Source organism: Argiope bruennichi, chromosome 2 (genome assembly GCF_947563725.1).
Source record: "Argiope bruennichi chromosome 2, qqArgBrue1.1, whole genome shotgun sequence".
In the NCBI taxonomy this organism is placed as follows: domain Eukaryota; kingdom Metazoa; phylum Arthropoda; class Arachnida; order Araneae; family Araneidae; genus Argiope; species Argiope bruennichi.
The window spans coordinates 121,163,007-121,190,490 of NC_079152.1; the positions used below are offsets into that span (position 1 = coordinate 121,163,007).

Consider the following 27,484-nt stretch of genomic DNA (forward strand, 5'->3'; position numbering starts at 1 on the left):
GTTAATCATATAAAGTCTAATATTATGAAATTTTAATTTGAAGCCTTAAATTTTCAATGATCGCTATATCTTTTGTGGTATTTTTTCTATGTTTTCATCCATTTGAACATTTTTATTTGTTGGACTAATCTTGCCAAATTGGTTTTGATTAAGAAACTAAATGTTTTAAACTAAATATTAAAAAGATAAAAACTTTTTAAAGAAATAAAAAAATTACATTTTTTTTTTTTTTTCAAGATATAGGTTTTATCATTTTTTTATAATCTTATAGAAATTTTTCTTCAATAAAATCTCTCTTTATAGTATATAATGTATTGTCCTGAGCAATGCTCAGCATAAAGCCATTGAAGTTAGGAACATGAAATTTGGGAAATTTTTTGGTGTATTAGAGGCACACTAATAATGCATTTCTCAAACTTTTAATTCAAAGTTTAATTTAAAAAATAGAATTTTAATGTGTTTTCATCATAGCATCAAAGTATATTATCATATAAAAATTATTTTAACACTGTTTTAAAGGTTAAAAATAAATAAATAAGGAATAATAAAAATTTTGTTTGGTTGAATGTAATTTTTAAAAAATAATTTCTAAGTAATTAGTTTTGGATACAGATTATAGCAAAGATTTTTATTATAATGTAATTCAAAATGATATGGCTTCTTGAAATTGTTGAATTGCATTATTCTGCAGCTGTTAAAATTGTAATAAAAGAAAAAAAAATGCTTTCTTTGCTTTTATTTAATGTTAAATTTTGAAGCAATGCAATATATTGTCTTGTGCTGGTTTCAAGAAAGACTTTTTTTAAAAATGCTTCATTTGGCATTTTTACTTTCTCGTATGTAAAATTAGAAAATTTTGCCATCATTAAAAAAATTTGAACTTGAGATTTTAATGAATCTCCATATTTCATACTTCCTTGAATTTGAAAACACATTTTCAGAAAATGTCTATCTGTGGCAAAGATAGCACAAAAACACTTTGAGCCTTGTGGATGAAATTTATTATGCAGTCTTTACACCAAACTTGTAGATTTCAATCAACTTGTTAGCAACATCCGTTCAGAGGAAATATGTCTGTCCGACTGTTTGAATATAAATTAGCATGACAATACAAAACCAAGAGAGCTAGATGGTTAAAATTTGGTACACAGATTTAATATCTATTGTATAAACATCTGTAAAATTTTGTGCCAAATCCAACAGAATGTTCATTGCAAGTCGGTTTGTACTTTCAGAAATATGCAAATGCGATAACTCAAAAATATAATGACTTAAATATATCAAATTTGGTATGTAGTTTTGTAACTATAAGTGTAATTTTGAGTCAAATTTTTGTTTTAATCTATTGGGAAGAATGTGTCTAAAACCCAAATTCGTTTTTCAGATAGTTTCAAATGCATGCCAGAGATGAATCCCAAAACACTTGCCGACGGTCACTCGATAGAATTAGCAAAAATGTTTAATTCACGCCTAGTGTTAATATTCCATAACTATTGTACGCCAATGCCACACAAGGCATTTTCTGGTAATATGCGAGGAAATTCTGGAGAGATGCTTTGGCTCATTTGTTTCCGTTTTGCTTCAATATACAGAGCTTTTTCTTTTCTTTTCTTTTTTTTTTTTTTTTTTTTTTTTTCACTTCATGAATTTGTTTCCGTTATTTATAGAAACTGGGACTTGTTAAAGCATTTTAATTTCTTTCTAAAATATATATAAAATTTCTTCTGTAATTTTTTCATGTAAGAATTTTTGCTTACAGGTTAAAAAGCAGGTTTTCATTAAATTTTTAAAACATTAAACGTCCAAAAACGACTTTTATTACACGTTACGAATAAGAGGTGGTAAGACAATTTCTTTTTAGTCTGATCATTAATGAATGCTGCTATTATTTTCTATTAAAAATGATTTTTAAAACTTATTTAGAACATGGCATTGCTCTATCATCAATTTCATGGCAAATTTGCCAATCGTGTAATAATAGCCATAGAAAAGCTTTAGCTTTATAAGATTGCAAATTAAATTTATTTAATAGAATGAATGCTACTTACTTAATAGAATGTGTACTACTTAGAATGATTACTTAATACTTTTTTCACCCCAGCCATGTTGGATCTCAACTGTTGTTATTTATATAAAAATCAAGTACAAAATGTGTGGTCATGCTGAGCTTCTATATCACTGTCGGCATTTTCAGAAAAGTTGTATCTATCTTTTATTTTAATTCTAAGAAATGTTGAAAAAGCTCACAGATCTTTATTGTTAATCTTTAAAAAATTTACTTTAATTTTTTAGTCAAATCATTAATTTAGTTTTTTTTTTTTTTTTAATGATCATTTCTATGCTTTTGTCAAATCCAAAAAGGCATAATTTTACAATAGAAGATGTTGTGCAAATACAGAAATATTAAAATTTAAAAAAATAAGTATTTAAAATTAATTTTTAAGAGTTTTTTTTTTTCAATAAAAGCTATGTATTATTATAAGACTGAAAATAATAACTATGCATAGAAAATACACAGTTTATGAATGCATGCTTATACAAAGGTGCTTAATTTTTGAGGCTAAGGTGCTTAAAAAGCACTTAATTTTTGATGCACTTTCTCTCTATGCACCCTATCAAATTTGGTATGTAATTTTGTGACTATAAGTGTAGTTTTGAATCAAATTTTTTGTTTTAATCAATTGGCAAGAATGCATTTAAAATCTAAATTCGTTTTTCGGATAGTTTCAAATGCATGCCAGAGATTAATCCCAAAACACATGCCAATGATCACTCGATAGAATCAGTAAGAATATTGAATCCCACCTAGTGTCAATATTCTGTAACTATTGTATGCCAATGCCACACAAGGCATTTCCTGGCAATATGGGAGAAATTTTAGGGGGGAGGGGATTCTGGCTGATTTATTTTCGTTTTGGTTCTAACTACAGAACTTCTTTTTCTTTGATTGTATGATATTTTTTTTTCGTTATTTATGAAAACTAGGACTTGTTAAAGCATTTTCATTTCTTCATAAAATATAAATAACACTTCTTCTGTAATTAAGTAAGAATTTTTGCTTATAGGTTAAAAAGTAGGTTTTCATTAAATTTTAGGAAGGTTAAACGTTAAAAAAAGACAGTTGTATACTGATAGCCATAGAAATGCTTTATTTCTTAGCTTTATAATCACTTAATAGAATGAAACAGTGCAGGGAGAAATTGACTCTTCCCATCCCAGCCATGTTGGATCTTAATTATTGTTACTTATATAAAAATCAAATACAAAATTTGTGGTCTACATCACTATGGACATTTTCAGAAATCTGTCTATCTCATCTGAAAAAATCTATCTTGTATTTATCAGATATTTTATTTTAATTTTAAACATATCTTTATTGTTAGTCTTATAAAAGTTGACTTAATTTTGTTTGCTATTACTAGGGATTTTTTTTTTTTTTTCCATTTTTATGATCATTTCTATGCTTTTGTCAAATCCAAAAATGCATAATTTTACAATAGTAGATGTTGTGCAGATACAGAAATAAATATTAAAATTTTAAAAATAAGCATTTAAAATTAATTTTTAAGAATTTTTTTTCAATAAAAATCATGCATTATTATAAAACAGAAAAAAAAATACTATGTTTAGTAAATATGTACTTTATGTATGCATACTTAAACAAAGGTGCTTAATTTTTGGGTCTAAGGTGCTTAAAAGTACTTAATTTTTACTGCAGTTTCTCACTACGCACCCTGTTCAATACATGCATTATATTATAATTATACTGTAAATCTCAATAATCTGACTAATTAAAGTAATAACTCTTCTTTACAAAATGGGGGAATAATTTCTGTAAGAATTAAGTTTTACATTATTTTTCTTTAAAGTTACATTTTGTAATATAATTTAAGGTTTCTTGACGTTAAATTAAATTATAAAATTTATCATAAAATGTGAATGATATTTTTATTTTTTGGACTTTTTTTCAGTAATAAACTTGAAAAAAATTAATGGCAGTTCAAGATTAGCCTTTATAATCTACTGCCTTGTGTTAAGAGATCAGAAAATATAATTAAGAATAGATTTTGTTTTAAAACTGTGAGTTCATTTGTATTTGTATTTATGGAAATCTGGCCTGCTCTTCTGCCACATTAGTTTTGAAATATTTTGAAGATAATATTTGGCATTTTTGATCCTTAGTAATTTATTGGGTTTTCTATGTTCTCTAATGTTATTAAAAATACTACATTGGCAATTCAAATGGATTCAATGAAAAAAATGTCTACAGCTGAAATTTCCATTGCTAAATTTCAAATGAATTTTCTAGAATCTGTAAGGTATGCATTGGATCTGCTTTAAATGGGAAATGAAAAATTACTGTTAATTGTTGAAATAAAAAATCAATTTTGCTCAGCTTTTTTATTCTTTGGTGCATTATTTCAATAAAATCCTTACCTTTCCTATTGTTAGCTTAAACTGTCGATTAACTAAAGCTCTAATTATTTTCCTGTTCTGTTCTTCTTCCTCTTAAAAAAAAATGACTCTGTTTTACTTATTTTAAAGGTAGAAGAGGCCTTATACTTCCTCAACATTTAGATCGAGTTGTGAGTGTTGTTTTGAAGGCATTGATTTATGATGAGCAAAGAGGGAATTTCTCTGTTGGTGCTCATATTAGAGATGCGGCTTGTTATGTATGTTGGTCATTTGCCAGAGCATATGATCCTACTGTACTTCAACCATATGTAAATAGCATTGCTGGAGCATTATTGGTTGCAACTGTTTTTGACAGGTTCGTTGTTTGATTTACTATCATTTGAATAAAATAATTTTCTCTTGTAAATTTATCATCAAGCTTGACATTTTGTATACTTAATTTTCAATCAATTCCTGTATAATTTTGCTTATAGATCATATAGAAAAAGCATTATAAATTGTTAGCTAAAAAAAATAAATGATATTTTAAAAAAATTTTAATTTCTTAAGAGGAGTTTTTTAATTATTTGCATTATAGGAATAAATGACTTAAATGCTTTTTTTATCCCAAAATTATCCAAATTTATAAAATATTAATCTCTAGAGAAATCACATGTCGGCGAGCTGCATCTGCTGCATTCCAGGAAAATGTTGGTCGCCAAGGCACTTTTCCTCATGGTATTGAGATTCTGACAGAAACTGACTACTATGCTGTGGGTTCCCGTCAAAACTCATTTCTCAATTTAAGGTAAGATTCATAAGATTTGGATGACTTTACTTATATGTATAATAATTTTTTTACATATTTTTATGAAAAATGTTGTGATTACTTGCTAATTGTTTTCTCCCTAATAAATAAATTTTATATGCTCACAGAAAAATAAAATCTACTTTTATTATTCTTTGCTTTGCTTACTTTTATTAATCTAAACTTACTTTTGTCTAACGTTGAAATTTGTTTTAAATTTATGATGTGTTGTTTGTGAGTCATCTCAATATATCAACATATTCATTCAGTTATATATTATTTTTTTTTACATCTATATCATTCGTTTTAATGCTGTTGGTTAAGTTTTAATCATGAGGATCTCCATAAATTTAAATATTTTTACTCAAAACCTTGCTTTATGCAAAAATCCTGATGCAAACTATCCTTTATTGTAAAATATTTTAAAGTTATTTTTTTAATCATTTTCACTATATTTTTAAAACTTCTTCATTCTTTGTGTTTTCAAATTAGTTTTCAGCTAATACAGCTTCTGTAATACATCAAAAACAATATTCATTTTCCTATTGCTTAAATTATTTACTTTTTGGATTCAAACAAGCTATTCAAGTATGAGTTACTGGTTCTGATTTAGATCTAATCTCTTTAGTGTCATGTAAAAATAAAATATAAAGAGAATGGGAATATTTTTAATTTTTTTAAGAGAAAGATGATATTTATGAAATCTTTAATAGTAATTTTTTGTTGATTTAAGTAATATTAATGTATTAAATTTATATATTATCTCTTAAGGAAATAAAAAGTATTTTTTTTAAATTAAACATTGTTTTCTATTAATTCATAAAAAAATTGATTACTTTAAATAATTTTTATTCTAATATGCATATATACAGTGGTGGCCAAAATTGTGAATACTTTTGAAAATCGTTATGTTTTCTAACTTTGGTTGCTTATAGAAAATGTTAAATTCCACAAAATGCAAACTCTTGGATACCATTTTAAAGAGAATTTAATGCTGATTTCAATACAAAAAGCAAAATTCAAATATTTTCAATGCAAAAAAAAATTATTTTTACTTTAATCCGAATAATAAACACAGTGATGAAGTGGATTGTAATTTCTAACTTTCCTGACAAATCACTGTTCTTGTTCTGGGAAAAAATCAAATGTTAATAGCTGCTATCAGAAGATGGCATTATGTTTAAAGTTGGAACAAGTCATTCATTATTGTGCTTTTTTCTGTAGTAGGAAGACGTTTTTATGTAATAAAATTGCAAGTTAAAAATTTTGTTAAACGTTTTAATATATAATTGTAATTTTTGTAAATATTTCTAATATTCAATGAAGAAGCAATGACATAAAATAAAAGAATAGATTGGACTCCTAGAAAGATAACTAAGATTATTGTGTTACATGAATGTGTTCTTTCCTATGCTGAAATTGCAATACAAGTAAGTGGTTCGGTGACTACATCTGGAGTTCGAAAGTTTTGTTTATGATATCAGGAGACATATTCAATAAAAATAAAGCAGGAAATGGCTGAAAAAGGTGCACCACATCTTCTGATGAGAGAAGAATAAAAAAATAACATCTCTAAAATAGAAGAATGTCATCAGTGGCCATCAGAAGTCAATTGAATGATGTTGGCATTTATGTCAGTTCAAGAACAATCAGGAGAAGATTATTAGATATTGGACTAAGAGGTAGAATTCAACGAAAAAATCCCTATCTCAATTTACAGCAGCGTATAAAAATATTTCAGTGGGCAAGGAAAACACATTAATTGGACAGATGATTAGTGGTCACAAATTATACGGAGTCATGAAACAAAGATATTGTTATTTGGTAGTGATGGTGAAAATATGTAAGGTAGAATAGGTGAAGAACTACATCCTGACTACATTCAGGCAACTATGAAGAACTCAGTTAGTGTTATGATTTGGCCATGTATGTTAGCAGAGGGTATTGGTCTCCTTCATGCTATCAATGGGATAATAAATGCAAGAAAATACATTAGCACTATTCTAGAGCCAAAACTTCTTCCATCAGTGATTTCTTTCCCAACAATGCATCATTTATTTTTTGGCAGCATTCTGCCCTTTGCCATACTGCAAAAATATCAGAAGTGTGGTTTAGTACAAAGAGCATTGAATTGTTATCATGGCCAGTAAACAGTCCCGACCTTGAAATTATTCAGAACTTATGACACCGTTTGAAAACTCTTATACATATGACGAGTTCATCAAATAAAAGAGAATTAATTGAGGTTATAATTGTTTCCTGGCATCATGCAATAACGATGGGAGAACTTAAAACTCTCATCAGCTCAATGAAACATCAAAGCGAAGCTGTAATAAAATATAAAGGCTACCCTACTACGTACTGATTAGTCATCAGTATCCAATGTATCTCGATAATTATTCCCGCTCAACTTTTTTTTTGTGTTGCAAATATTTGAATTTTGCTTTTTGTATTGAAAGCAGCATTAAATTCTCTTTAAAATGATGATTTGTAAGAGTTTGCATCTTGCAAAATGTTACATTATGTATAAGCATACAAAGTTAGAAAATATAACGATTTTCAAAAGGGTCCACAATTTTGGCCACCACTGTATATATAAAACATATATGTGCATGCGTGCGTGCAGTAATTATTACTGTCTGAGCGATCATTAAAGGCATCGTGAACTAGAATATATATATATAAAGGTATCTAAGAATGTCAAATGGAATTTCCAAAAATATTTTCAATACAGCAGTAATTACAATTTATGTAATCCAAAGCACAAAAATAATTATATATATTTAAAATTAATTAAGTAAATGTATCAATTGATATCAAACTATACTATACTATTTTCATTTTTATTACTCATTTTATTTGGTATTTCATCTTTTCCAGTGTTTATATTGCTCAGTTTTCAGAATATACACTTCCTCTTATCAATCATCTATTGGAATATAAAGTGAACCATTGGGATTCAGCAGTTAGAGAACTAGCATCAAAAGCTTTGCATAATTTAACTAGCTTAGCTCCTGAATTCATGGCAAAAACTGCAATTCCAGAACTTCTAACTAAAGCAATTGGAATCGATTTAAATGCTCGTCATGGCTCAATATTTTCAATAGGTGAAATTATGCATGCCTTGTCAAATCAAAAGAACAACACAGAGTCAATTGAGGATATTTTAGGTATAAATTTTCTTAATAATTCTTAGTTATATGTAATTAATTATTTCTTATTTATTCAGTTATATTCAGTTTCTATTTATTACCCATAGTTCTGTAGTTAATATTTCTTTTTTAATATTGATTTTCCTTCCAGTACTAAATCGTAATCTCATTTGCTGTAATAATTATAAGTAATATTATTTATTAATTATTTGTAAATAAAAATTGCCAAGTATTAGTATAACCTTATGAAATTTCTCTTTTCATTCAGGAATTTTATATGAATAAATCGTAAAATCACTGATGGGAGGGACCTCTATTCCTGACCTGATATAAATTTGGTTATTAAATTTCATTTCATCCCATTTCATTTCTAATATACAGATCTATATTTGAGTTTTAATTTAGAGTGTGTTAATACATATATTATGAAAGAAAATTAATAATTGAAAGAAAATAAGAATTCATAATTGCTTTTTTTTTAAATTATGAAACAGTTTAATCAATATTAGTTGTTATATTTACACATTTACTATCTCATGTAAATATAAAAACATTTGAACTTTGTAAGTTTTATATTCAGTTGTCTGGAAATGAATGATTTAAATTTCTTGTTAAGAAAGATTCTACTCTTGTAATTAGTATAATAGACCTGATTCTTTTTTTTTTTTTCTTTTTTTTTTTAATTCTACAATTTTGTTTTCATTAAGTATAAATTTTTTGCTACATTTATTTCTAATTATAGCAGTTATAACCTTCTCTTACTTTAAGGTGCTGAAAACATGGAGAAAATAAGATCCCTTATATTTGTGTTGGATCAAAGAGGGTTGTTTCGTGGTCTTGGTGGTATCTTAATGAGAAATGCTGTTTGTTTACTTATTGAAAAGTCATCAATGGCTGCCTTACCTTTTCATAAAGATGAAAAATTAATTGGTAAGCCTATTTTATATCATCCTTTTGTCCATTTAAAAAAGTTTAGACTTTTTAAATATGCAAATATCTAAAAGAAACTTCTCATCTGCAAGTTTGCAACTTTAGAAACTTGCAGTAAAAAGGAGTTAATTTTACAGTAAAAATGAACAAAACAGAAGAGTTGAATCATTAGCTTTTTGTCCACTTTAATTAATGGTCCTTTTGTTTTAAATATTGGTTGATAATTATTTTGAAATGATAAAATTTTAGGAATTATTGACTAAAATTCTTATTTATACAAGTCATTTTTAAAATGTATTCAACAAGTTATGATTTATGTAAAAGAATTTTATTAAAGAAAATGTTCTTTTTTGTTCTTTTTTTTAAGATTTTTTCCCTTCATTCGTTTATTTTTTATTGTTATTATTATTAATAGATGTTGGCTTTTACATCTGAAATATAATATGAGCAAATTTTCTTTGTAGAAAAATGGCAAGAAATACTGGATAGTTGCCTTCAACATACAGATGCTGCTGTTAGATTATCAGCAGTATCAGCTCTGCCTCATTTTCTTAATCAGTACTACCCACCTGATAGCCCCCAATGTTCTGTTCTTTTGAAACGTTACTTAGAACAACTGAGTTCAAATCATATGGAAACTAGATGTGGTTTTGCACTTGCTGTTGGTAAATATTGCTCTTATTTTCCTTTAACTATTGAAATTTTAGGGGTAATTGATTCTTTCACTGTTTAAATTCAGCTTAAACACATATGGTCTATTTGAAATAGAATATGCAGGATTGGAACTGATATGCATGTGTATCATTAAAATATTATTTTACATATTTTCTGAAATGTTTGTAATTCAGATTGCATTGTTATTAGTTTTGTAACAAAAGCTTTTGAAGGAAGCAGAAGTTTACAGTTTTTAGAGAAATTTGTCACTTAAAATTTTAATAAGTAATTTTTTTTTCAAAATAATATATAAATAAACTATAAAAGGTTTTAAAATCACTTTAATCTGTTTCCTGTGTATGACTAAATATTTTATCTTCTTCTTAACTTCTTTATCTTTAACTTCTTCCATCCTGGAAGTTATCTAAGCTTATAAATTCAGGTTTGCAATATTTTTAAAAAAAAAAAAGTCTGTCATTATCATGAATTAAAATGATCAAAATTAATTCCCCAATTAAAGATCTGATATCTTTTTAACTAGATAAATATATTATTTTTATGTCTTAAAGTAAAGAGAGTGTCTGATAGTGTATCTTAAATTACTCTTTATTTTTAATTTGGTATATTATTAAAATATTGCTCCATATATTGTTTTCTAAGCAATTATGATGGCTTGGGTACAAATGTATGATTAGTGCTATTATTCCAAATAAAATCGATCTCTATCGCCAAATATAATCATATCCTAACCTTTCATCTCAAATATTTCTACTTTGGTTCTATTACAATTAAAATTTTATTTTTAGGGATTAGATTTCTGTCCATACTAAGCATCAGCTATTAACAAACACTTGTACATTCAACTTCAGTGCTGTTTGATATACCTAATTCTTACTGCTTTCATTTTTCTGCTTCTAAATGACACCTCTTAAGTTCAAAATTCAACTATTTGCATTTAAGTTTTTTTTTTCATCCGAGTTCTCAGAAAAGGGAAGATGATGTTTGGCCCCACCATTTGCCTCAAGTGGAAGGGGGGGGTCATTGCTTTGCATTAATTTTCCATATCTTTTGTTCCTCAAAAACACCATCAAATCACTCATCATCCAACTTTATCATAGGTAATCATCTATGGTGGTTGAATGCCTGTCACTAAAAGCAAATTAAAATTTATTTTACAGTTGAAAGTGAATTTCCTCTGTTATATATAGCTGTAAAAAAAATTTGTCAACATTTTTTTCTTTCTGCAGTTTTGTATTTTATAAAATGCATGTTGCATTATTATTTTGTATGTTTTTATTTAATATTAAATACATGTCTTTTTATTTTAGGGGCCTTTCCAAAATTTATATTAAATGGTTCAATAGCTCACACCATTCAAAGTTTAAGTAAATGTGCTGAACTGACGGAAGAATTTTCAAGTTGGGCTGAAGCACGTAGAGATGCTATTAAAGCTCTTTCACAGATAGCTGTTACTGCTGGGATAAATCCTGCTGGAAATGAAAATGACAGCATCTGTCAGTCTAATTTAGATGCATTATTTAATAGTTTTCTTGCTGGTACTAATGACTATACTTTAGACAGTCGAGGTGAAATTGGTGCTATTGTACGTGAAGCAGCTATGGTGGCTATCCAGGTTAGTAAAATTTTTCATGTAAGGGTTTTATTTGTTCCAAGCAATTCAATGCTCTGAAAATTATCAATAACCAAGTCTAATATAATTTTTTATGGTTCTTTATTCATTTAACCATAGTGAAATTTTGAAATAAAATCAAAACTTTCTGAAATACTCTTTGAATTTAAGAAAAGTCCCCAGATTACTTAATTTTTCCACAGTTGGAATAAACATTTTCTTTTTGTTATCTATCATATCATCAGAAAAAATCGTTTTATCTAAAGTTTTTGCTGTTATTGTTATTAATATATTAAAAAGTTTTCTAGCCTACATTGTACAAAGCTAATAAACATGCTAAATTCATGCAAAATAATACAAATTGGTTTAATATTGTGCTTATTTTTATCTTAAATTGTGTGTCTTTTTATTTGCTGAAATTAAATGAGTGCAACCTCCATAGTTGGACTTTTAGTCGTAATTATTTCTTTTACATACATATATGTGTGTTAACTTTTGAAATAAAGTAACTTGAAATGTTATGAAATTTCCAAAAATTATCAAGGCTTTTTACTTAAAAAAAAAAAAAAATTAGAAGACAATTGGAAAAGCTTATACTTAAGGTGATTGAACATAAAAGATTTTTTTTTTTTTTTTTTTTTAATAACCAGATCTTAAGTTGATTTTTCTCTGAATTTGAATATAGAAGTATTGGAGCTTGTAAGCCTGAAAAGAAAAGTCATTAAAAACTAGGATCAGTATAGAAACATTTTAATTATTAGATATGTGATGAGAAAAGACTAACATTTTATATGCTGATATATTTTTGAGACAGTTAAGATGAAATGTTATTTTATTATATAACATTATTATAAATGTTATATTATTATACCATGTTAATACCATTAAACATTTAATACCTTTATCCTCGCTGTGAAATTTTTCATTTATCAATTGCAATATCTCATGCCTGTAATCAGGTATAATCAAATCAGCCTTTCACTTACAAAGGCTACTTTTCTCTTTTAAATTTAACTTATTGTATATTTCTGTGTATAATTCAGAAACAAGTTTATCTCTAATTACTAAAAAAAAAGGAATTTATAATTATATATATATATAATACAAATATTTGAGGCACAGAAATCACTCTTATTACATATTTTCAAATGCAAATAAATCACTATACAAACCTTTCAGGCTGCTATATTGAATATTTTTACAGCCACATTTCACTAATTAATGAAGCTGCAAAAAATAAGTAGAACTCTGGATAGGGTTCACCAAAAACTATTCACTCAGAGGAAAGAAATTAAGAAATAGGCCTCAAACGAAGTTTAATTGATTTTGAAAATAGGCTTAACCATTGCCATCTTCCAAAACTATTATCTCACCAAAATAATTTATGTATTACCTTAAAACTCAATTTATTTTTTTTTTAATGATATCAGTTTCATCTCTGATTAAAATTTCTTAATTTTAATGTTATGAAATTCAAACCAAACCATCAGAACATTCAATTACATGTTTTTGCCAATATTAAAGTTAAAATTTAAAAAATTGCATTATTTGAACATTAGTTCCATAATAGGATTTTTCACAAGTAAATAATCTCACCAAACAAATTGGTCACCATAGGTGGCTAGTTTTTTAAAACTCACTATTTTTTTTAACAATTAATGTAACTTATCATATTGAAAATTAATTAATAAAATGTTGGATTGAATATTTTATTGAAATATTTTATTTATAACATTTCATTTTAGGAAACAGTTCATCTTGTTATGAAGAAAGAATCCCAAATGTTGTCTGAAGATTTAGTATCTAATATTTTTTGTGTCATTTTGCAACAATGCACAGAAAAAATTGATCGAACACGATCTGTTGCTGGAAGTGTTTTTGAAAGTCTGTTAATGAGGTAATTTTCTAAAAATTATTTGTTTTAAACAAAGCTTTTAAATACACATAGATAGATAGATGTATAACATTTCTGTTATGTTCTAATTTTACCAATTAATATTTTATTATTGATGTGTAAATTATAAATTCATTTATGCTCTGTAAATATTAAAAATTACATTATAAATGCAATTTTTAATATAATTATAAAAATTATAAGTGTAATTATAAAAAAGAATTTTATTTTTTGCATTTTGTTTCTAGCATTCTATATAATGTTCTTCTCAAGCCAACTTGCTATCATTTTTATAAATCTGTATACACAATTATTTTTATAACAGAACAATTATTTGTATTTATTAATCAATTCTTATTTATAAATTTTTTACTGTAAAAATAAAATATTTTAATTAAGAGCATTTTAATGAATAATTCTACTGTTTCTCTTCACTTTCCTGTGATAATATTGTTATGTTTTTAAAAATTATCTGTTTAATATGCCAATTTTTTATTCAATGTAGCTATCCTTAGTATCATGGCAATTAATTCTGGCTTATAAATTAATAGCAATAATAATTATTATTATCACAATTCTCAAAATTTTAACAATATAATTTTTTTATATTATAGTTTCTATATCATTTTCTTACGTAATTACTCAAATTTAAAATAATTTTATTATAAATTATGTAATTTGTGTGTGTGCGTGTGTGTGTTTGATTACTTGAAGTACATATGATTGCTAAACATCTTGTGTGCCAAGAAAAAAGAAAAGAAATATCTTCTTTACTTTTTGGTTAAGGGAATAGTAATATTTGTATTCCTAATTTCATTATAAATTGGTATTTTTCTTCTGTCAGCATAAATACACCTGGTTCTTAAAATTAGCGAGTTTAAATAAGATCTTTTAAACTATTGAATTTTTTTTAATATAGCCAATATAGCGGTTCCTTCATAAATTGATGTTTTAATCTTTTAAGTCAGTGTTATTTCATCTGCTTCACAACTTCAGGATTTTGAATAATATAATAATCATAAATCTGTGAAACATGCTCTGAATAAGTATTGTCAACCTCTATAAATTGAGCTCTTTCACAGTACCCTCTTGTGGGCATAAGATGTGATTTGTAAAGTGCGTAATAAAGAAGCTTTCCTTCATATAAATGAATTCATGAACAATCATCATCTCTTATTTATTTTACATCCACCACCTTGGTTGACCAGGAATTATTTGAATGCTTGTTCATAGAGAAAATATATTTTGTTTATTTTCAAATGAATTTCATATGCATAATGTGATGTTTAGGGTAGTCTTTATAAAATATTTTTGAATTTCAAATTGGGATAAATATTTAAGCTGAGTATGTGTCATAATTTTCGTAAAATCTTTTTTGAACTCTTGTTTGCTAAATCAATAAAAAATTAAGAAAGCGGTATTAAGTTAGAAAGCAGAACTAATGTTAATTAATTAAAAAATTAAGATTTTAACAAAAAGCACACTAAGATGTACATAACCACTATATATATCTTTTTGTTTGTATTTGGCTCTTAATTAAATTCTAAAATTGTGTCTAAACTCATTGCCTTTGTCAATAGGTGAAGATTCTAAATTAAGGTCTCTATCAGGGGTTCTCTAACTGAAAATCACGAGTCAATTTTTGTTGGATTATCAATAAAAATCTTAAATATATTTATTAATCCTTCTACATTTTTCACAAATGTGATGTGGGTGTAAACTGAGCAGAATTTACAACTCAACTCAGCTGTAAAACTTTTGTTTTCTAGGAATGGTAATGTGTTTTTGTCAACAACAAGAAAAAATAAATACCGGTAGTGCACATGGTAGCTAGTAGATGTTTCTCGTATTATTTTTTACGATTTTAGTGTGTCTCATTCATTTGTAGAACTGAGTTCATTTGAGTGCAAAAAGATGTCCGTGTATAATTTTTGACCTGCTAGTAACAATATTTGCCGTCCGTGACAGGACAACGAAAATGACGGTTATCATGTTCAAAAACGTTAAAGGTTTTAAAAAGGAAGATCTCGTAACTTTGTTAGAAGAAAGTAATGAACCTTTACCTGCTAAAGTTACAATTACTACTTTGAAAGAAGTGATTTTGAATAGTCGAGATTATAAAAATGATCCGGAGTTTGTCCAAGAGGTTTTGTTTGCGATTATCAGTGAAAGACAAGAAAACTGTGCAGGTTGAGGTTCGAACTCGCAACGTAGCCGAGTAACATGACCACTAGACAAAAGAGTACTCTCTTCTCCGGATGTTGTTATCTGGTTTATAATATTACCACCACAACAGTCCCCCACCAGTGAGTCGGTAGAGTTTATAGCGCCAGTGATGGCGAGCGACGAACGTGATTATCGCACCAGGTGTTATGGCGGGCGACGGCGAGCGTGTGTGAGTGGCTGCTGCCGGTAGATGGAGCCACGACAGCTGAATGAAGGATGCGGTTGTTCAGAAACCAGGGTCACCAATGTGCGGGTTGAGGTTCGAACTCGCAACGTTTGGGTTCGTAGCCGAGTAGCAAAGCCACTAGACAAAAGCGTACACTCTTCTCTGGAAGTTGTTATCTGGCTTATAATATTACCACCACAAAACGAAAGTCGAAAGCTCCAAGAAGAAGAACGAAAACTCCAAGAAGACGAAAGAAAACGTCATAATGAGGACATGGAGAAGCAAAGACAACATGAGTTAGAATTAGTAAAAGTGTGAAGAAGATCGTCCACGTTTAAAAGCGAACTGAAGTGAACGGACTGTTCACGAGCCTGCGTGCTCTTGTTCCATCATTGTAAAATGTGTTTCGTAAGTGATTGTATATAAGCATTGTACATAGCCATCCGTGTTTTGAGTAATGAGTCCTGACACTCGTCATCTCCAAATTTCGTCGAAGACGGCCACGGCAAAGTATAGACAGCAAAGCACTGTGAAGTCTCTCCTTACCGGGGATAAGCATCTGCCGGGGCTAGGCGCCCCGTCAACCCAACCATCAAGCCGTGTTTTGAGTGTGAATTGATAAAAATAGGTTGCGTCTAAATCAAATAAATGTTTTAAAATACAAGTGACTGTATTTGTTGATGGATTTTATCATCTTTTGAGTAATTCACCAAATTAAAGAAGAAATTGGGTAGATTTAAAGATCTTGATATATCGAAACACTTCTGAAACGAAAGCAGATGTAACAAAAAACATCTGCTGGAGTACTTTTAGAAGCACCAAATTACGAAACCGTTGAATCGTGTAGTGTGAAAACGAAATTCCACTTACCCAAACTTGATCGTCGCCAATTTTCCGGATATTTAAAGGACTGGTTGCCATTTTGGAGCCAATTATAGCACGTTCATATTGATGTAGATATTGCTCTCAAAAATAAATTTCAGCATTTGATCCAAGCTACTGTTAGTGGATCGCGCGCTCGGGAAGTCGTTGAGAGTTTCCCGCCAACCGGCGCCAACTACAGAAAAGTCGTTAAAATCTCGCTTTGGCCGAAGTTATTTGCTTATTGAATTCTACGTCCGTGAACTTGTAAAATTGGTTATAGAAATCGCCCAGCAACAGTCCGCAACGAATTTATGTGCACTTTATGAAAATTTGGAGGCACAAATTCGTGCATTAGAGACTCTAGGCGTTACAACGGATAAAAGTGCCGTTTTATTACACCCATTGGTAGAGTCTTGCTTGCCAGAAGAAATATTGAGTACATGGCAGAGGCAAAGAAGTCCTGATGTCAACAATAGTTGTGAACCTCAAGTTAGATTGGCTGGCTTATTAGCATTTTTGAAAGTAGAAGCTGAAGAACGAATTTCTTTAGCAATGCAGGGTTTTGGCCTGAATAAAAGAAAGGATAAGAATCACTTTAAGTGTCAACAGCTTCCTATTAACTATTCGCCAATGCACAGACCCAAGAAATCAAAAAGTCATGTGTTTTTTATAGCAAGAATCATGCAAGTGCAGATTATTTTTCTGCTCGAAAAATGAGTCTGATGGAAAAGAAAACTATTTTGAAAGATAAAAATTGTTGTTATGCATGCTTGAACCCCGGTCATTCAATTAGAAAATGTCAAATATTTGTAAAATGCTTAATTTGTGGTAAAAGACATCAGTCTATAATGTGTGATCAACTTGCTAGTTTAAACAAGCCGTGTCTAGTGAAAGAAAACTCTCCAGAAAGTGAAGTTAATTTGTCGAATTTACCCAGAAATCTAAAAGTTCTATTACAAACACTCAAAGCCAAACTTGTTTCACATAAGAATGTGATGACTGTACATATACTTATTGATTCAGGCTCACAAAAGTCATACATATTAAAAAAAGTAGCCGAAAAATGAAATATTCACCTATTCGAGAAGAAAAGTTAATCCACTCACTGTTTGGTGGAGTTAATTCTGGTGAATGCAATCATAATTGCTATAAAATAAAATTAAGAACTATAAATGGAAACTTCAGATGTAATTTTGACGCTTTGGACCAGGCAAAAATTAATGAAGATATTCAACCTGTTAAAAAAGGAGCTTGGATCAACGAGTTGGAGCATTAAGGAACTAAGCTCTCTGATGTAAACGATTCTTCCAAGCCAATTCAAATACTTGTAGCGATCGTTCTAATTCTCTCAGAGAAAGCGCGCCAAAGTTTGATGTGCGTTTCATCTCCATTAATCATAAATGGCCTTGAATGTGCAGCATGACTCAGTTTCCCGCCTCTCGGGGAGCGCAGAAAAAACATAACCAGAGTAGCTCCGAGGGACAGAGCGTGCAATGTTGTTGTGTGTCTAATAAAGTTATATTTTTGATATACCGGAGAGTGATTGCTTCCAAACCCTTACATGGAGTCAGATCATGATAATAACATAATGGATTAATCAATGCTCCTCATACTCATTGGTGCTGACATTATGGGCAAACTGTTGACTGGTCACCGTAGAGAACTAAGTAGTGGTCTTGTCACTTTGGAAACAAAACTAGGATGGACAATGGTGGGGAAAATTGCCTTAGAAAATCAAAAGGAAGAACACTTAGCCTTTTCTGTGACATCCTTATTTGTTAAAGATGCTGATATTTCAGATTTGCGGTAGCTGGATTTGATTAGTATCAAGGATCCCATCGAAAGAAAATCCAGAGCTCAGCAAGACTTGGAAACCAAGCGATATTTTTTAGAAACTGTCAAATTTAAAGATGGTCGTTATGAAGCATCATTACTGTGGTCTGATGATAAAGCTCCACTGCCAGGTAATTTTCCCTTGGCGAAACAAAGATTGGAGAATGTTACTCGGAAGCTGATTTCCAGTGGACTGTATAAAAATTAAGAAAAGGTTTTTCAAGATTGGTTATCTGACGGAATGATAGAAATAGTCCCAGAAGATGAAGAAAATTTACTTAGACATTATTTACCTCACCATCGAAAGCAGCACTACACCCATTCGTCCAGTTTTTGATGCATCAGCTAGAATGAAAAATCGACCTTCTTTGAATCAATGCTTAGAGAGTGTACCAAATCTCATCGAAGTTATACGTGATATTCTGCTGCGTTTTCGAAAAAGAAGAATTGGCTTTACAGCGGACATTTGAAAGGCTTTTCTTCAAATCAGTGTTGAAAAAAACCACCGTGATGTTTTGAGGTTTCTGTGGTGGGAAAACGAAGAACGTAAGAAATTAAAAAATTTCCGTCATACAAGAATATTTTTGGCGTAAAATGTAGTCCATTTCTGCTGGGAGCCGTGATAGAACTTCATATAAATAAATGTGAATCATTTGATGCTGTTTTCAAGAATAAGCTACAAAGAAGTTTTTATGTTGATAATGTTGTGACAAGTGTTGACAGTCAAGAAGAATTAAAAGAATTTGTTTGTTGTTGAACTGAAGTAATGAAAGAAGGTGGTTTTGATTTAAGGGGATGGGGAAATTCGGAAAAAATCTCAAAAGAATCAGAAAAATCTAAAACTTCTATACTAGGGTTAGTATGGAATCGCCAAAAGGACATTTTGAGAGTCAACATGAACTGGTTGAGTGAAATAAATTTAGTGAAGTTCACGAAGAGGAAAATCTTGTCAATTGCACACAAAATATATTATCCCATTGGTTACACGTCTCCAGTTTCTATTATCCCCAAATTGATTTTGCAAGAAGCATGGAAATTGGAAATAGGTTGGAATGAAGACATATTAGACGATAGACTTAAGCAGCAGTTTTTACATTGGTTTCATGAACTTGATTTGTTGAAGCAGTTACATATTCCCAGAGGGATCCACTATGATTTTACCAATATAAAGGGACGCACTTTGCATTGTTTTTGTGACATTAGCAAAGACGTATATGCCACCTGTCATATTCCTACGGGGTGAATAAGGTAAAAATGTAGTTGCTGCAAAATCCCGTATAGCACCTCTGGAAGGGGTGGCGGAACAATTCCTCTAAAAGAACTCTTGCCTGCTTTGGTGGGAGCTAGGCTGACTGAATCGGTGAAAGAAGCTCTACATTTGAAAGACATGAGATGTTTCTACTGGAGTGACTCGACAATAGTAATTGCCTGGATTTCAAGAGAAGAAAACTGGTCTCGTCAGGAAACCGTGTACAAGAAATAAGAAAACTAAGTAAACCCTCTTCATGGCACCATATGCCTGGGGAAATGAATCCAAGTGATTTGCCTTCAAGAGGATACAATGCCAAGCAACTGGTTTCTCTTGCTTGGTGGGAGGGTCCCAAATGGTTGAAAGTCCCTTTCGAGCATGTCCTGAGCTCCCCAACTCTGGAATTTAAAGAAGAAATTGAATTGAAAATAATGAAAATTCTGGCAGATATGGAAAAGACTTCTTCTAATGACAGGTATTATAAATATTTTTACAATTATCAAAGTATAATTCGCATGATTGGTTGGATTCTTCGTTTTAAGAATAATTGCATTAACCCCAAGTCAACTATTCAAGGGGAATTATCTAAAATGGAATTTGAAGAAGCTGAAGTGTATAATGCGGATGATCCAAAGAGAATCTTTTCCTACCAAAAAATGATGATAGATTAAAATTCTTTGGAACTTTTCATGACGAAAGAGATATACTAAGGTGGTAAGGTTTACATACATGAAAGACGAAGATTATTTTCTGAAGACTGCAGTCCTTCCATCGAACCATGAAGTAGTGAGACGACTCATCATCTATACCCATGAAAGGAATTGTCATGCAGGAATTCAGATACTTTTAAATTTGATTAGAGAAAAATATTGGATTTTGCAGGGGAGAAAATCTGTAAAAAAAAAAAAAAAAGTCCTTTCTAAGTGTGTTTTGCAAACGGTTCTAAAGCAGTTGAAATTCCTTTTGCACCGTTGCCTAGTGATAGTTACACTGTCAAAGGTCTTCGAAGTGTCCGGTGAGATTATGCTGGTCCTCTCTATTTGAAGTCAAATAGTAAGGCATGGATTGTTGTATTTACTTGCGTCGTCTATCGAGCAGTCCATTTTGAGTTTGTTCAGTCACTTACTACCGATGTATATAGTCAAGCCCTCAGGCGATTCATTGCCAGAAGAGGCAGAATTTCCATTCTATATTCGGATAACGGCACGAACTTTGTGGGAACCAGCAGTGCTTTAAAGGCATTGGATGGAAAAAAGATAGCAGTATATTCAACCGCTCAGAAAATTACTTGGAAATTTATTCCTCCCACAGCAGCGTGGTGGGGTGGATTTTGGGAGCGTATCGTAAGAATGCTGAAAGAACTTCTGCGCAGTTTGCTGGGTAAATCCAACGTCGGCTATGAAGAACTCAACACGATATTGTGTAATTGTGAGTCAATAATAAACGCTCGAAAACTTATTTATCTTCAGGAGGATCCAAATAAGTTGGTACCATTGACACCCACTATGTTTATTCATGGTGGCAACAGCAGCGAAACTCCAGATCTTGATAGTGTAGACAGATCTTCCTTGACAAAACGTGTAAAATACTTGCAGACATTACGTCAGAATCTCAGGCAACGATTCAGAAATGAGTATCTTGCTCTTTTAGTCCACAGAGGAATAAGAAAGAATGATGTTTTGAATGTTGGTGACGTTGTTCTTATTGGACATGACAATGTCAAACGTATCGATTGGCCACTTGGAATTATCGTAGAGGTTTTTCCTGGAAAAGATGGAGCTCCTAGAGTTGCGAGATTAAAGACTTACAAAGGTGAAAGAATCCGTCCATTTCAAAGGCTCTCTACCCTTTGGACGTGTCCGCCAAAACTGATGCTGTCGTTTCGAAGGCAACTGACCCTTCTTTTGAGAGCATTGATAATGTTGGAATGCGGCACCATCCCAAAAGTAGATCAAGAAGAACCATAAAAATTCTACGTAGATTAAACTTGTAAACATTAAAAATTTGAACTTTAATTTTTATTTTGGAATTCTAAATGTTATATAATTTAAGTTGCAAAGTTCAGTCCATAAATGTAACTTTGAAATGTGGGAGTATGTAAATTGAACAGAATTTACAACTCATGTCAGCTGTAAAACTTGTTTTCTAGAAATGGCAATGTGTTTTTGTCAACAACAAGAAAAAATAAATACCAGTAGTTCTCATGGTAGCTAGAAGATGTTTCTCGTATTATTTTTTACGATTTTAGTCTGTCTCATTCATTTGTAGAACTGCGAGTTCATTTGAGTTGGCTGCAAAAAGGCGTCCGTGCATAATTTTTGACCTGTTAGTAACAATAGTGGGCTCAAAATCTCCCATTAGAAATATTTTTTTGTAAAATTGTATTGGATAAAAGGAACATGTGCTTATTCGTCTAAAGGCTTGTTTAAAAAGAACATGTACTTTTCATCTGCAGCAGAAAAATTGATTGCAGCAAGAATGAAGTGCGTCACTAGAGGTTCAGTTTCTAAAAAATGGGTTGAATGTTAATAGTTTTGGAACCCCTAAGCTTGTAGAAGCAAACAGGTGGCTACACAACTAATTATCTATGACAAAATGCTTTTTCTTTTCATTTATATTCTAATTTTCCTGATTCTCATGTATTTTATTTTTCTTTTAGTGATCCAAAAGTGCCTCATATTCCATACCACAATGAACTTATAGAGATATTTAATTCAGAAATCTGTGATGAAATCAATTGGGCTTCCCCAGGAGATACTTTTCATTTATTTGTCAAAATTCTTAATTTTACATGTTATCGTCAAAGTCTCTTATTAGGTTTTGTTGTGAGTGTTGGAGGATTGACAGAATCATTGGTAAGTGATTCAACTTAATTTATTATTATTTCTTGTCCTGAATTTTCTTTGTTCTTATTATGACTTGTCTGAAGTACTTTTGAATTTTGTTTTGAAAGCAAACCCTTCATAGAATTGTCTTCATATTTTTTTAATTTTGACCTTTATCATCATTTTTGCAAAATTAATTATCTCACTATTTAAAAAAAAAATTCCTTCAGGAAAATATCAGCATTATTATGAAATAGATCTCATTTCTATCTCTTAAATTTTATTTATCTAAATCAGCCAATAAATTCAAGCAATTTTGTGTTTTATTATCTGCATGATACAGTAACTATAATAAACTGATATTTTTAAAGCATTCAGTAAAAAAATTTTGAAAAGACTTGCCTCCTTATTAGCAAAATACTATAAAAGTTTGATTAATTGATCTGGTTGTGAGAAATTGAATTGTTTTTTAATATTTAATAAATTTTTCTTAGAGGATGTCAAAATTCATACGGTGACTGATTTTCATATGCGACAGCTTGTGAAAGTTTTCTCGTAGTGAGGCGATCTGCTGTAATCCAGAAAAGTTATGGAGAGAGGCACAATTCCATTATGAAGCATTTTGCTAGTGGTGTGGCCAAATTCCATTCATTTTCATTAGTTGGGAAAAGGGTGAAAAAAAGCATGAATTTTCATAGTTTTGTGTATATATCGTAAAGCTTCATGTTGTAGAATGGAGTAAAATATTCTTTTTAGAAAACTCTTAAAGAATAGTTGAGAAAACAAATAAATAATTCGGAAAAGCTTTATTGAAGGGAAAGAAATCGGGATATAAAATTAAATCACTAATATCTTCAGCGATTAGGACTCCATTCAGTGCAGATAATAATAATTCTATTTTATTTCATTTGTATACATATTTAAAACTAAAAAATGTTTATCATTCAATGACTGATTTTGATTTGCTCATTCTGATTTTATCAGCTTTTCTCCCTTTAACTTTGAAATTAAAAAAAATAATTAAATCCTAAATGAAAAGTTGTTAAGGCATTTAAAATAGTATGAAATGCGAAAAAAATGCAAAAGCAAGATATCATCAGCATGGACCTTTTAGTAAATTGGAAACATTAATATTATAGCATAAGGTAAATTATATCAGACATAGAATTTTGTTGATTCACTTGAAAACTTAGTTTTTAAAAAAAAGCAAAAGAATTATGGCTTAAATTAGCTTTATTATTTATACTAATTTTAATAGTATGTAAATGAATAATTTTTTACAGACTAAAGGACATAATTTTACTAAATGTTTTATCTTTATTTCTATTTATCAGAGCTTTAATATGATAAAAGAAAAGGTAGTAAATATATGGATTATATAAATAATTTCTCTAACCAACTGAATTTGTTCGTGCAAATTTATCAAAATAATTCATTAAATTATTAAACATTTGGCAATGAAAAATTTTAAATTTGGAATGTGGGAAATCTTTAGAAATGACTGAAATAAAATATATTTGCTATTTAGAACCTGCATTCTGTAAATATACTTTTAAGCATTCTTCTGAAATGTGAGTAAAATAAATTTGTTCAATGTTATTGATATTTGCACTGAATCTCATTATCAGTCATACTCAAAATCTAAATTAGATTCAACTGTTTAAAAATGTGTCATTATAATTGTCCGAAGTAGTTTCCTTTGTACAAATTGATTCTTAGTTTATTGATTATTTAACATGTTGAATAGATAAAATAGTTTAATAATTTATTTTTTATTTATATTTTGATTACTTTAGGTTAAATATTCCAGTTCAGCTCTTGTATCGTACCTCTTAGCAAATCAGTCCAATGTTGAACTCATGAAAGCCATTGCATATGATCTTCTTTCCATTCTCAAAGAAAACTATCAAAACGATCGTATTGTAATACCTTTCTTCAAAATGATGAACTACTTATTACTCTCAGACATAGTATTTCTCAGTGGAGATGAACAAACTGATTTCTATAACGAATTAGTCAGCTTAACTTGGTCATGTTCATACAAATCTAGAGACCCTCAAAAAATAATAGCTGCAGTTGACTTATTTTGCAATTTGCTTCAAGTCTCCAAGCAATGCCAGACACAGTCACTTAATAGACTTGTTATATTCCTCTGCCATCGTTTTCCAAGAATAAGAAAAGTTGCTGCAAACAAGCTTTATGAAGCATTCATTACTTATGACATATTAGAAGATGAAGAAGTGATGGATGAGATAACAAACTTATTGTGTGAAACAGATTGGAATGAGTCTTTAGATATCCTTCGTCCAATTAGGAATAACCTGTGTGAAAAACTTGGACTTGAACCTCCGAAATTGAAAGCAAAATGAATTAGGGTGCTTAGCCTAATATATTTTTAATAAAATTAAAACATTCTACTACTGCTGCTTTCTTAATTTACAAAACATGGCAGCCTGCTTAGTTATGTGGAGATGACTGCTCACTATTTTATGATGTAACTTTATTTGTTTATTGTTTTATTGCATGAAAGCCTTTGTTCATTACTACAGTACTATTTTTATATTAATTTGAATTTCCATGATTAAAAATGTTGAGCTTAAATTTCTTTTGGTTTCTGAGAAAGCATATATATATATATGTTAAGTGACTGTAAGTTATTAATTAAAATAATTTTGATTTTACATTCGCAAATAATTATCAAATTTTAAATTTAGTTTTTAAAACTCAGTTAATACCCTTTAACAAATATAAATAAAACTGGAACAGCAGTTTCTGTCCCATCCCCTATAGAAATCTTAATTACCAAATAATTATTTTCTTGACAAATAAATCAAATTATCAGGCATTACAGTGATGGTTTCATGACATTTAATTCAATTAATACATTTAAAAAATATAAATAAAACTGCAACAGCACTTTCACTCCCACCCCCTATAGAAAGAAATCTTAATTATCAAATAATTATTTTGCTGACAAACAAACCAAAGTATCAGGCATTATAGTGATGGTTTCATGATATTTAATTCAATTAATACATTAAAGCTCAATTAATACATTTAAAAAATATAAATAAAACTGGAACAGCAATTTCTATCCCACCCCCTCTAGAAATCTTAATTACCAAATAATTATTTTGCTGACAAACAAACCAGAGTATCAGGCATTATAGCGATGGTTTCATGATATTTAATTCAATTAATACATTAAAGCTCAATTAATACATTTAAAAAATATAAATAAAACTGGAACAGCAATTTCTATCCCACCCCCTCTTGAAATTTTAATTACCAAATAATTATTTTGCTGACAAACAAACCAAAGTATCAGGCATTATAGCGATGGTTTCATGATATTTAATTCAATTAATACATTTAAAAAATATAAATAAAACTGTAAGAGCAATTTCTATCCCACCCCCTCTAGAAATCTTAATTACCAAATAATTATTTTGCTGACAAACAAACCAAAGTATCAGGCATTACAGTGACGATTTCAAGACATTTAATTTAAAAGCTAACTTTTTATTAATTGAAAACTATATTTTCATTGCACAGTATTAAGCAAACATTGGATATACCCAAAATTCATTCAGTGGATTGAATTTAAAATAACCAGATAAGGAAAGAAATACTTAAACATGATTTATTTTAACTAATTGTTACTAAATAATGTTTTTTATAATTGTTTATTTGCTATGAAATTCTCTCTATTTTTTTTTTTTTTTTTTTTTTTTTATATAAAACCTGATTCTAAATCTGTCTATTTTCTTTTAAGATCTAATATAGAGTGAAATTTGCCATTGAAAATGTTTGCCTTCATATCCCAAGTTGCAGGCTCATATTTAAGTTTCCGCTCACAATATTTAAAATAAATTTCGCATCATTTTTTTTAAAGTTTTCATTAACCTATGGAGCAAATCTTTCCCTAATTTTTAAAAATTGTTTGGGACAATTTTTAATTTTCTAAAGAAAGAAACAATTAATGATATAATACAATAGTTTTTCTTATTTTAAATGAAAATACAGCTGGGGACTATATATTTGAAATGTGTTAAGATTCTGTTGTTGCTAGTATATTTACTTTCTTTTGCACTATATTTGCATCACAAAGCTTTTGATAGCTTACATGATATACTTAACCTTTAATTTTACTACAAATTTAGTAATGTTTTAATGAAAGTTTTGTGGCAGTTAATTAAAAAGTTTTTTCCTTAATAAAAAATATGAAAATTTAATCCAAAACAAAGCCAGGCATATCAACTATTATAGCATCAAAATTATTCAAACACATTTATTTTTTACAATATCCACTTGTTTCTATAAAGATTTCGTGATGTCATAGGAATTTTACTATTTTTATGTTCATCAATGACTTAAACAAAGCATTTTGCATTAATAACTCCACTGATTAAAAATTGTATTTCACATGGTACTGCTCTTTTTAAAAATGTGAAATCTTAATAATTATAAAAAAATTTATAAATATTACTTTAAATACTTATGGTTTTAATCATGAAAATTTTATTTTGGTTTTGCAAAAATAATCTACAATCTAACTTAGTATTATTTTTTAACTATATTTTAGAATTTTTGCTTTAGAGCAAGAAATTTATTTCTTCTATTACAAATTGTTTTGTCAACAAAGCAGTATATATATATATAAAGCTCAATGTGTGTGTGTGTGTGTGATGGCGCTCTACAGGCCAGATCGTTCGGCCTACAGCTACCAAATTTGGCACATGCATATCTTGGAGGTCGGAAATGCGCACCTGGGGTCTTTTTTTTTTTTTTTTTAATTATCAATTAAAAACTAACTTTCCCGCCAAAAAATCTTTTCGTTTCCCCACCGCCAAATGAG

At 29.3% G+C, this 27,484-nt stretch overlaps 1 protein-coding gene across 1 annotated transcript in view; it reads left to right on the forward strand.

The window, feature by feature from the left end:
- The window catches only part of LOC129958438 (tubulin-specific chaperone D-like), a 36,295-nt gene extending 11,068 nt beyond the window's left edge, over positions 1-25,227 (forward strand). The window contains exons 7-15 of the mRNA XM_056070932.1: positions 4,546-4,771; positions 5,060-5,203; positions 8,084-8,373; positions 9,124-9,285; positions 9,750-9,950; positions 11,268-11,572; positions 13,315-13,466; positions 22,461-22,656; positions 24,423-25,227. Of these exons, the coding sequence (XP_055926907.1) occupies positions 4,546-4,771; positions 5,060-5,203; positions 8,084-8,373; positions 9,124-9,285; positions 9,750-9,950; positions 11,268-11,572; positions 13,315-13,466; positions 22,461-22,656; positions 24,423-24,995 (2,249 nt within the window). The 3' untranslated portion in view covers positions 24,996-25,227. The remainder of the gene's footprint in view (positions 1-4,545; positions 4,772-5,059; positions 5,204-8,083; positions 8,374-9,123; positions 9,286-9,749; positions 9,951-11,267; positions 11,573-13,314; positions 13,467-22,460; positions 22,657-24,422) is intronic.
- Positions 25,228-27,484: the final 2,257 nt, after the last annotated feature.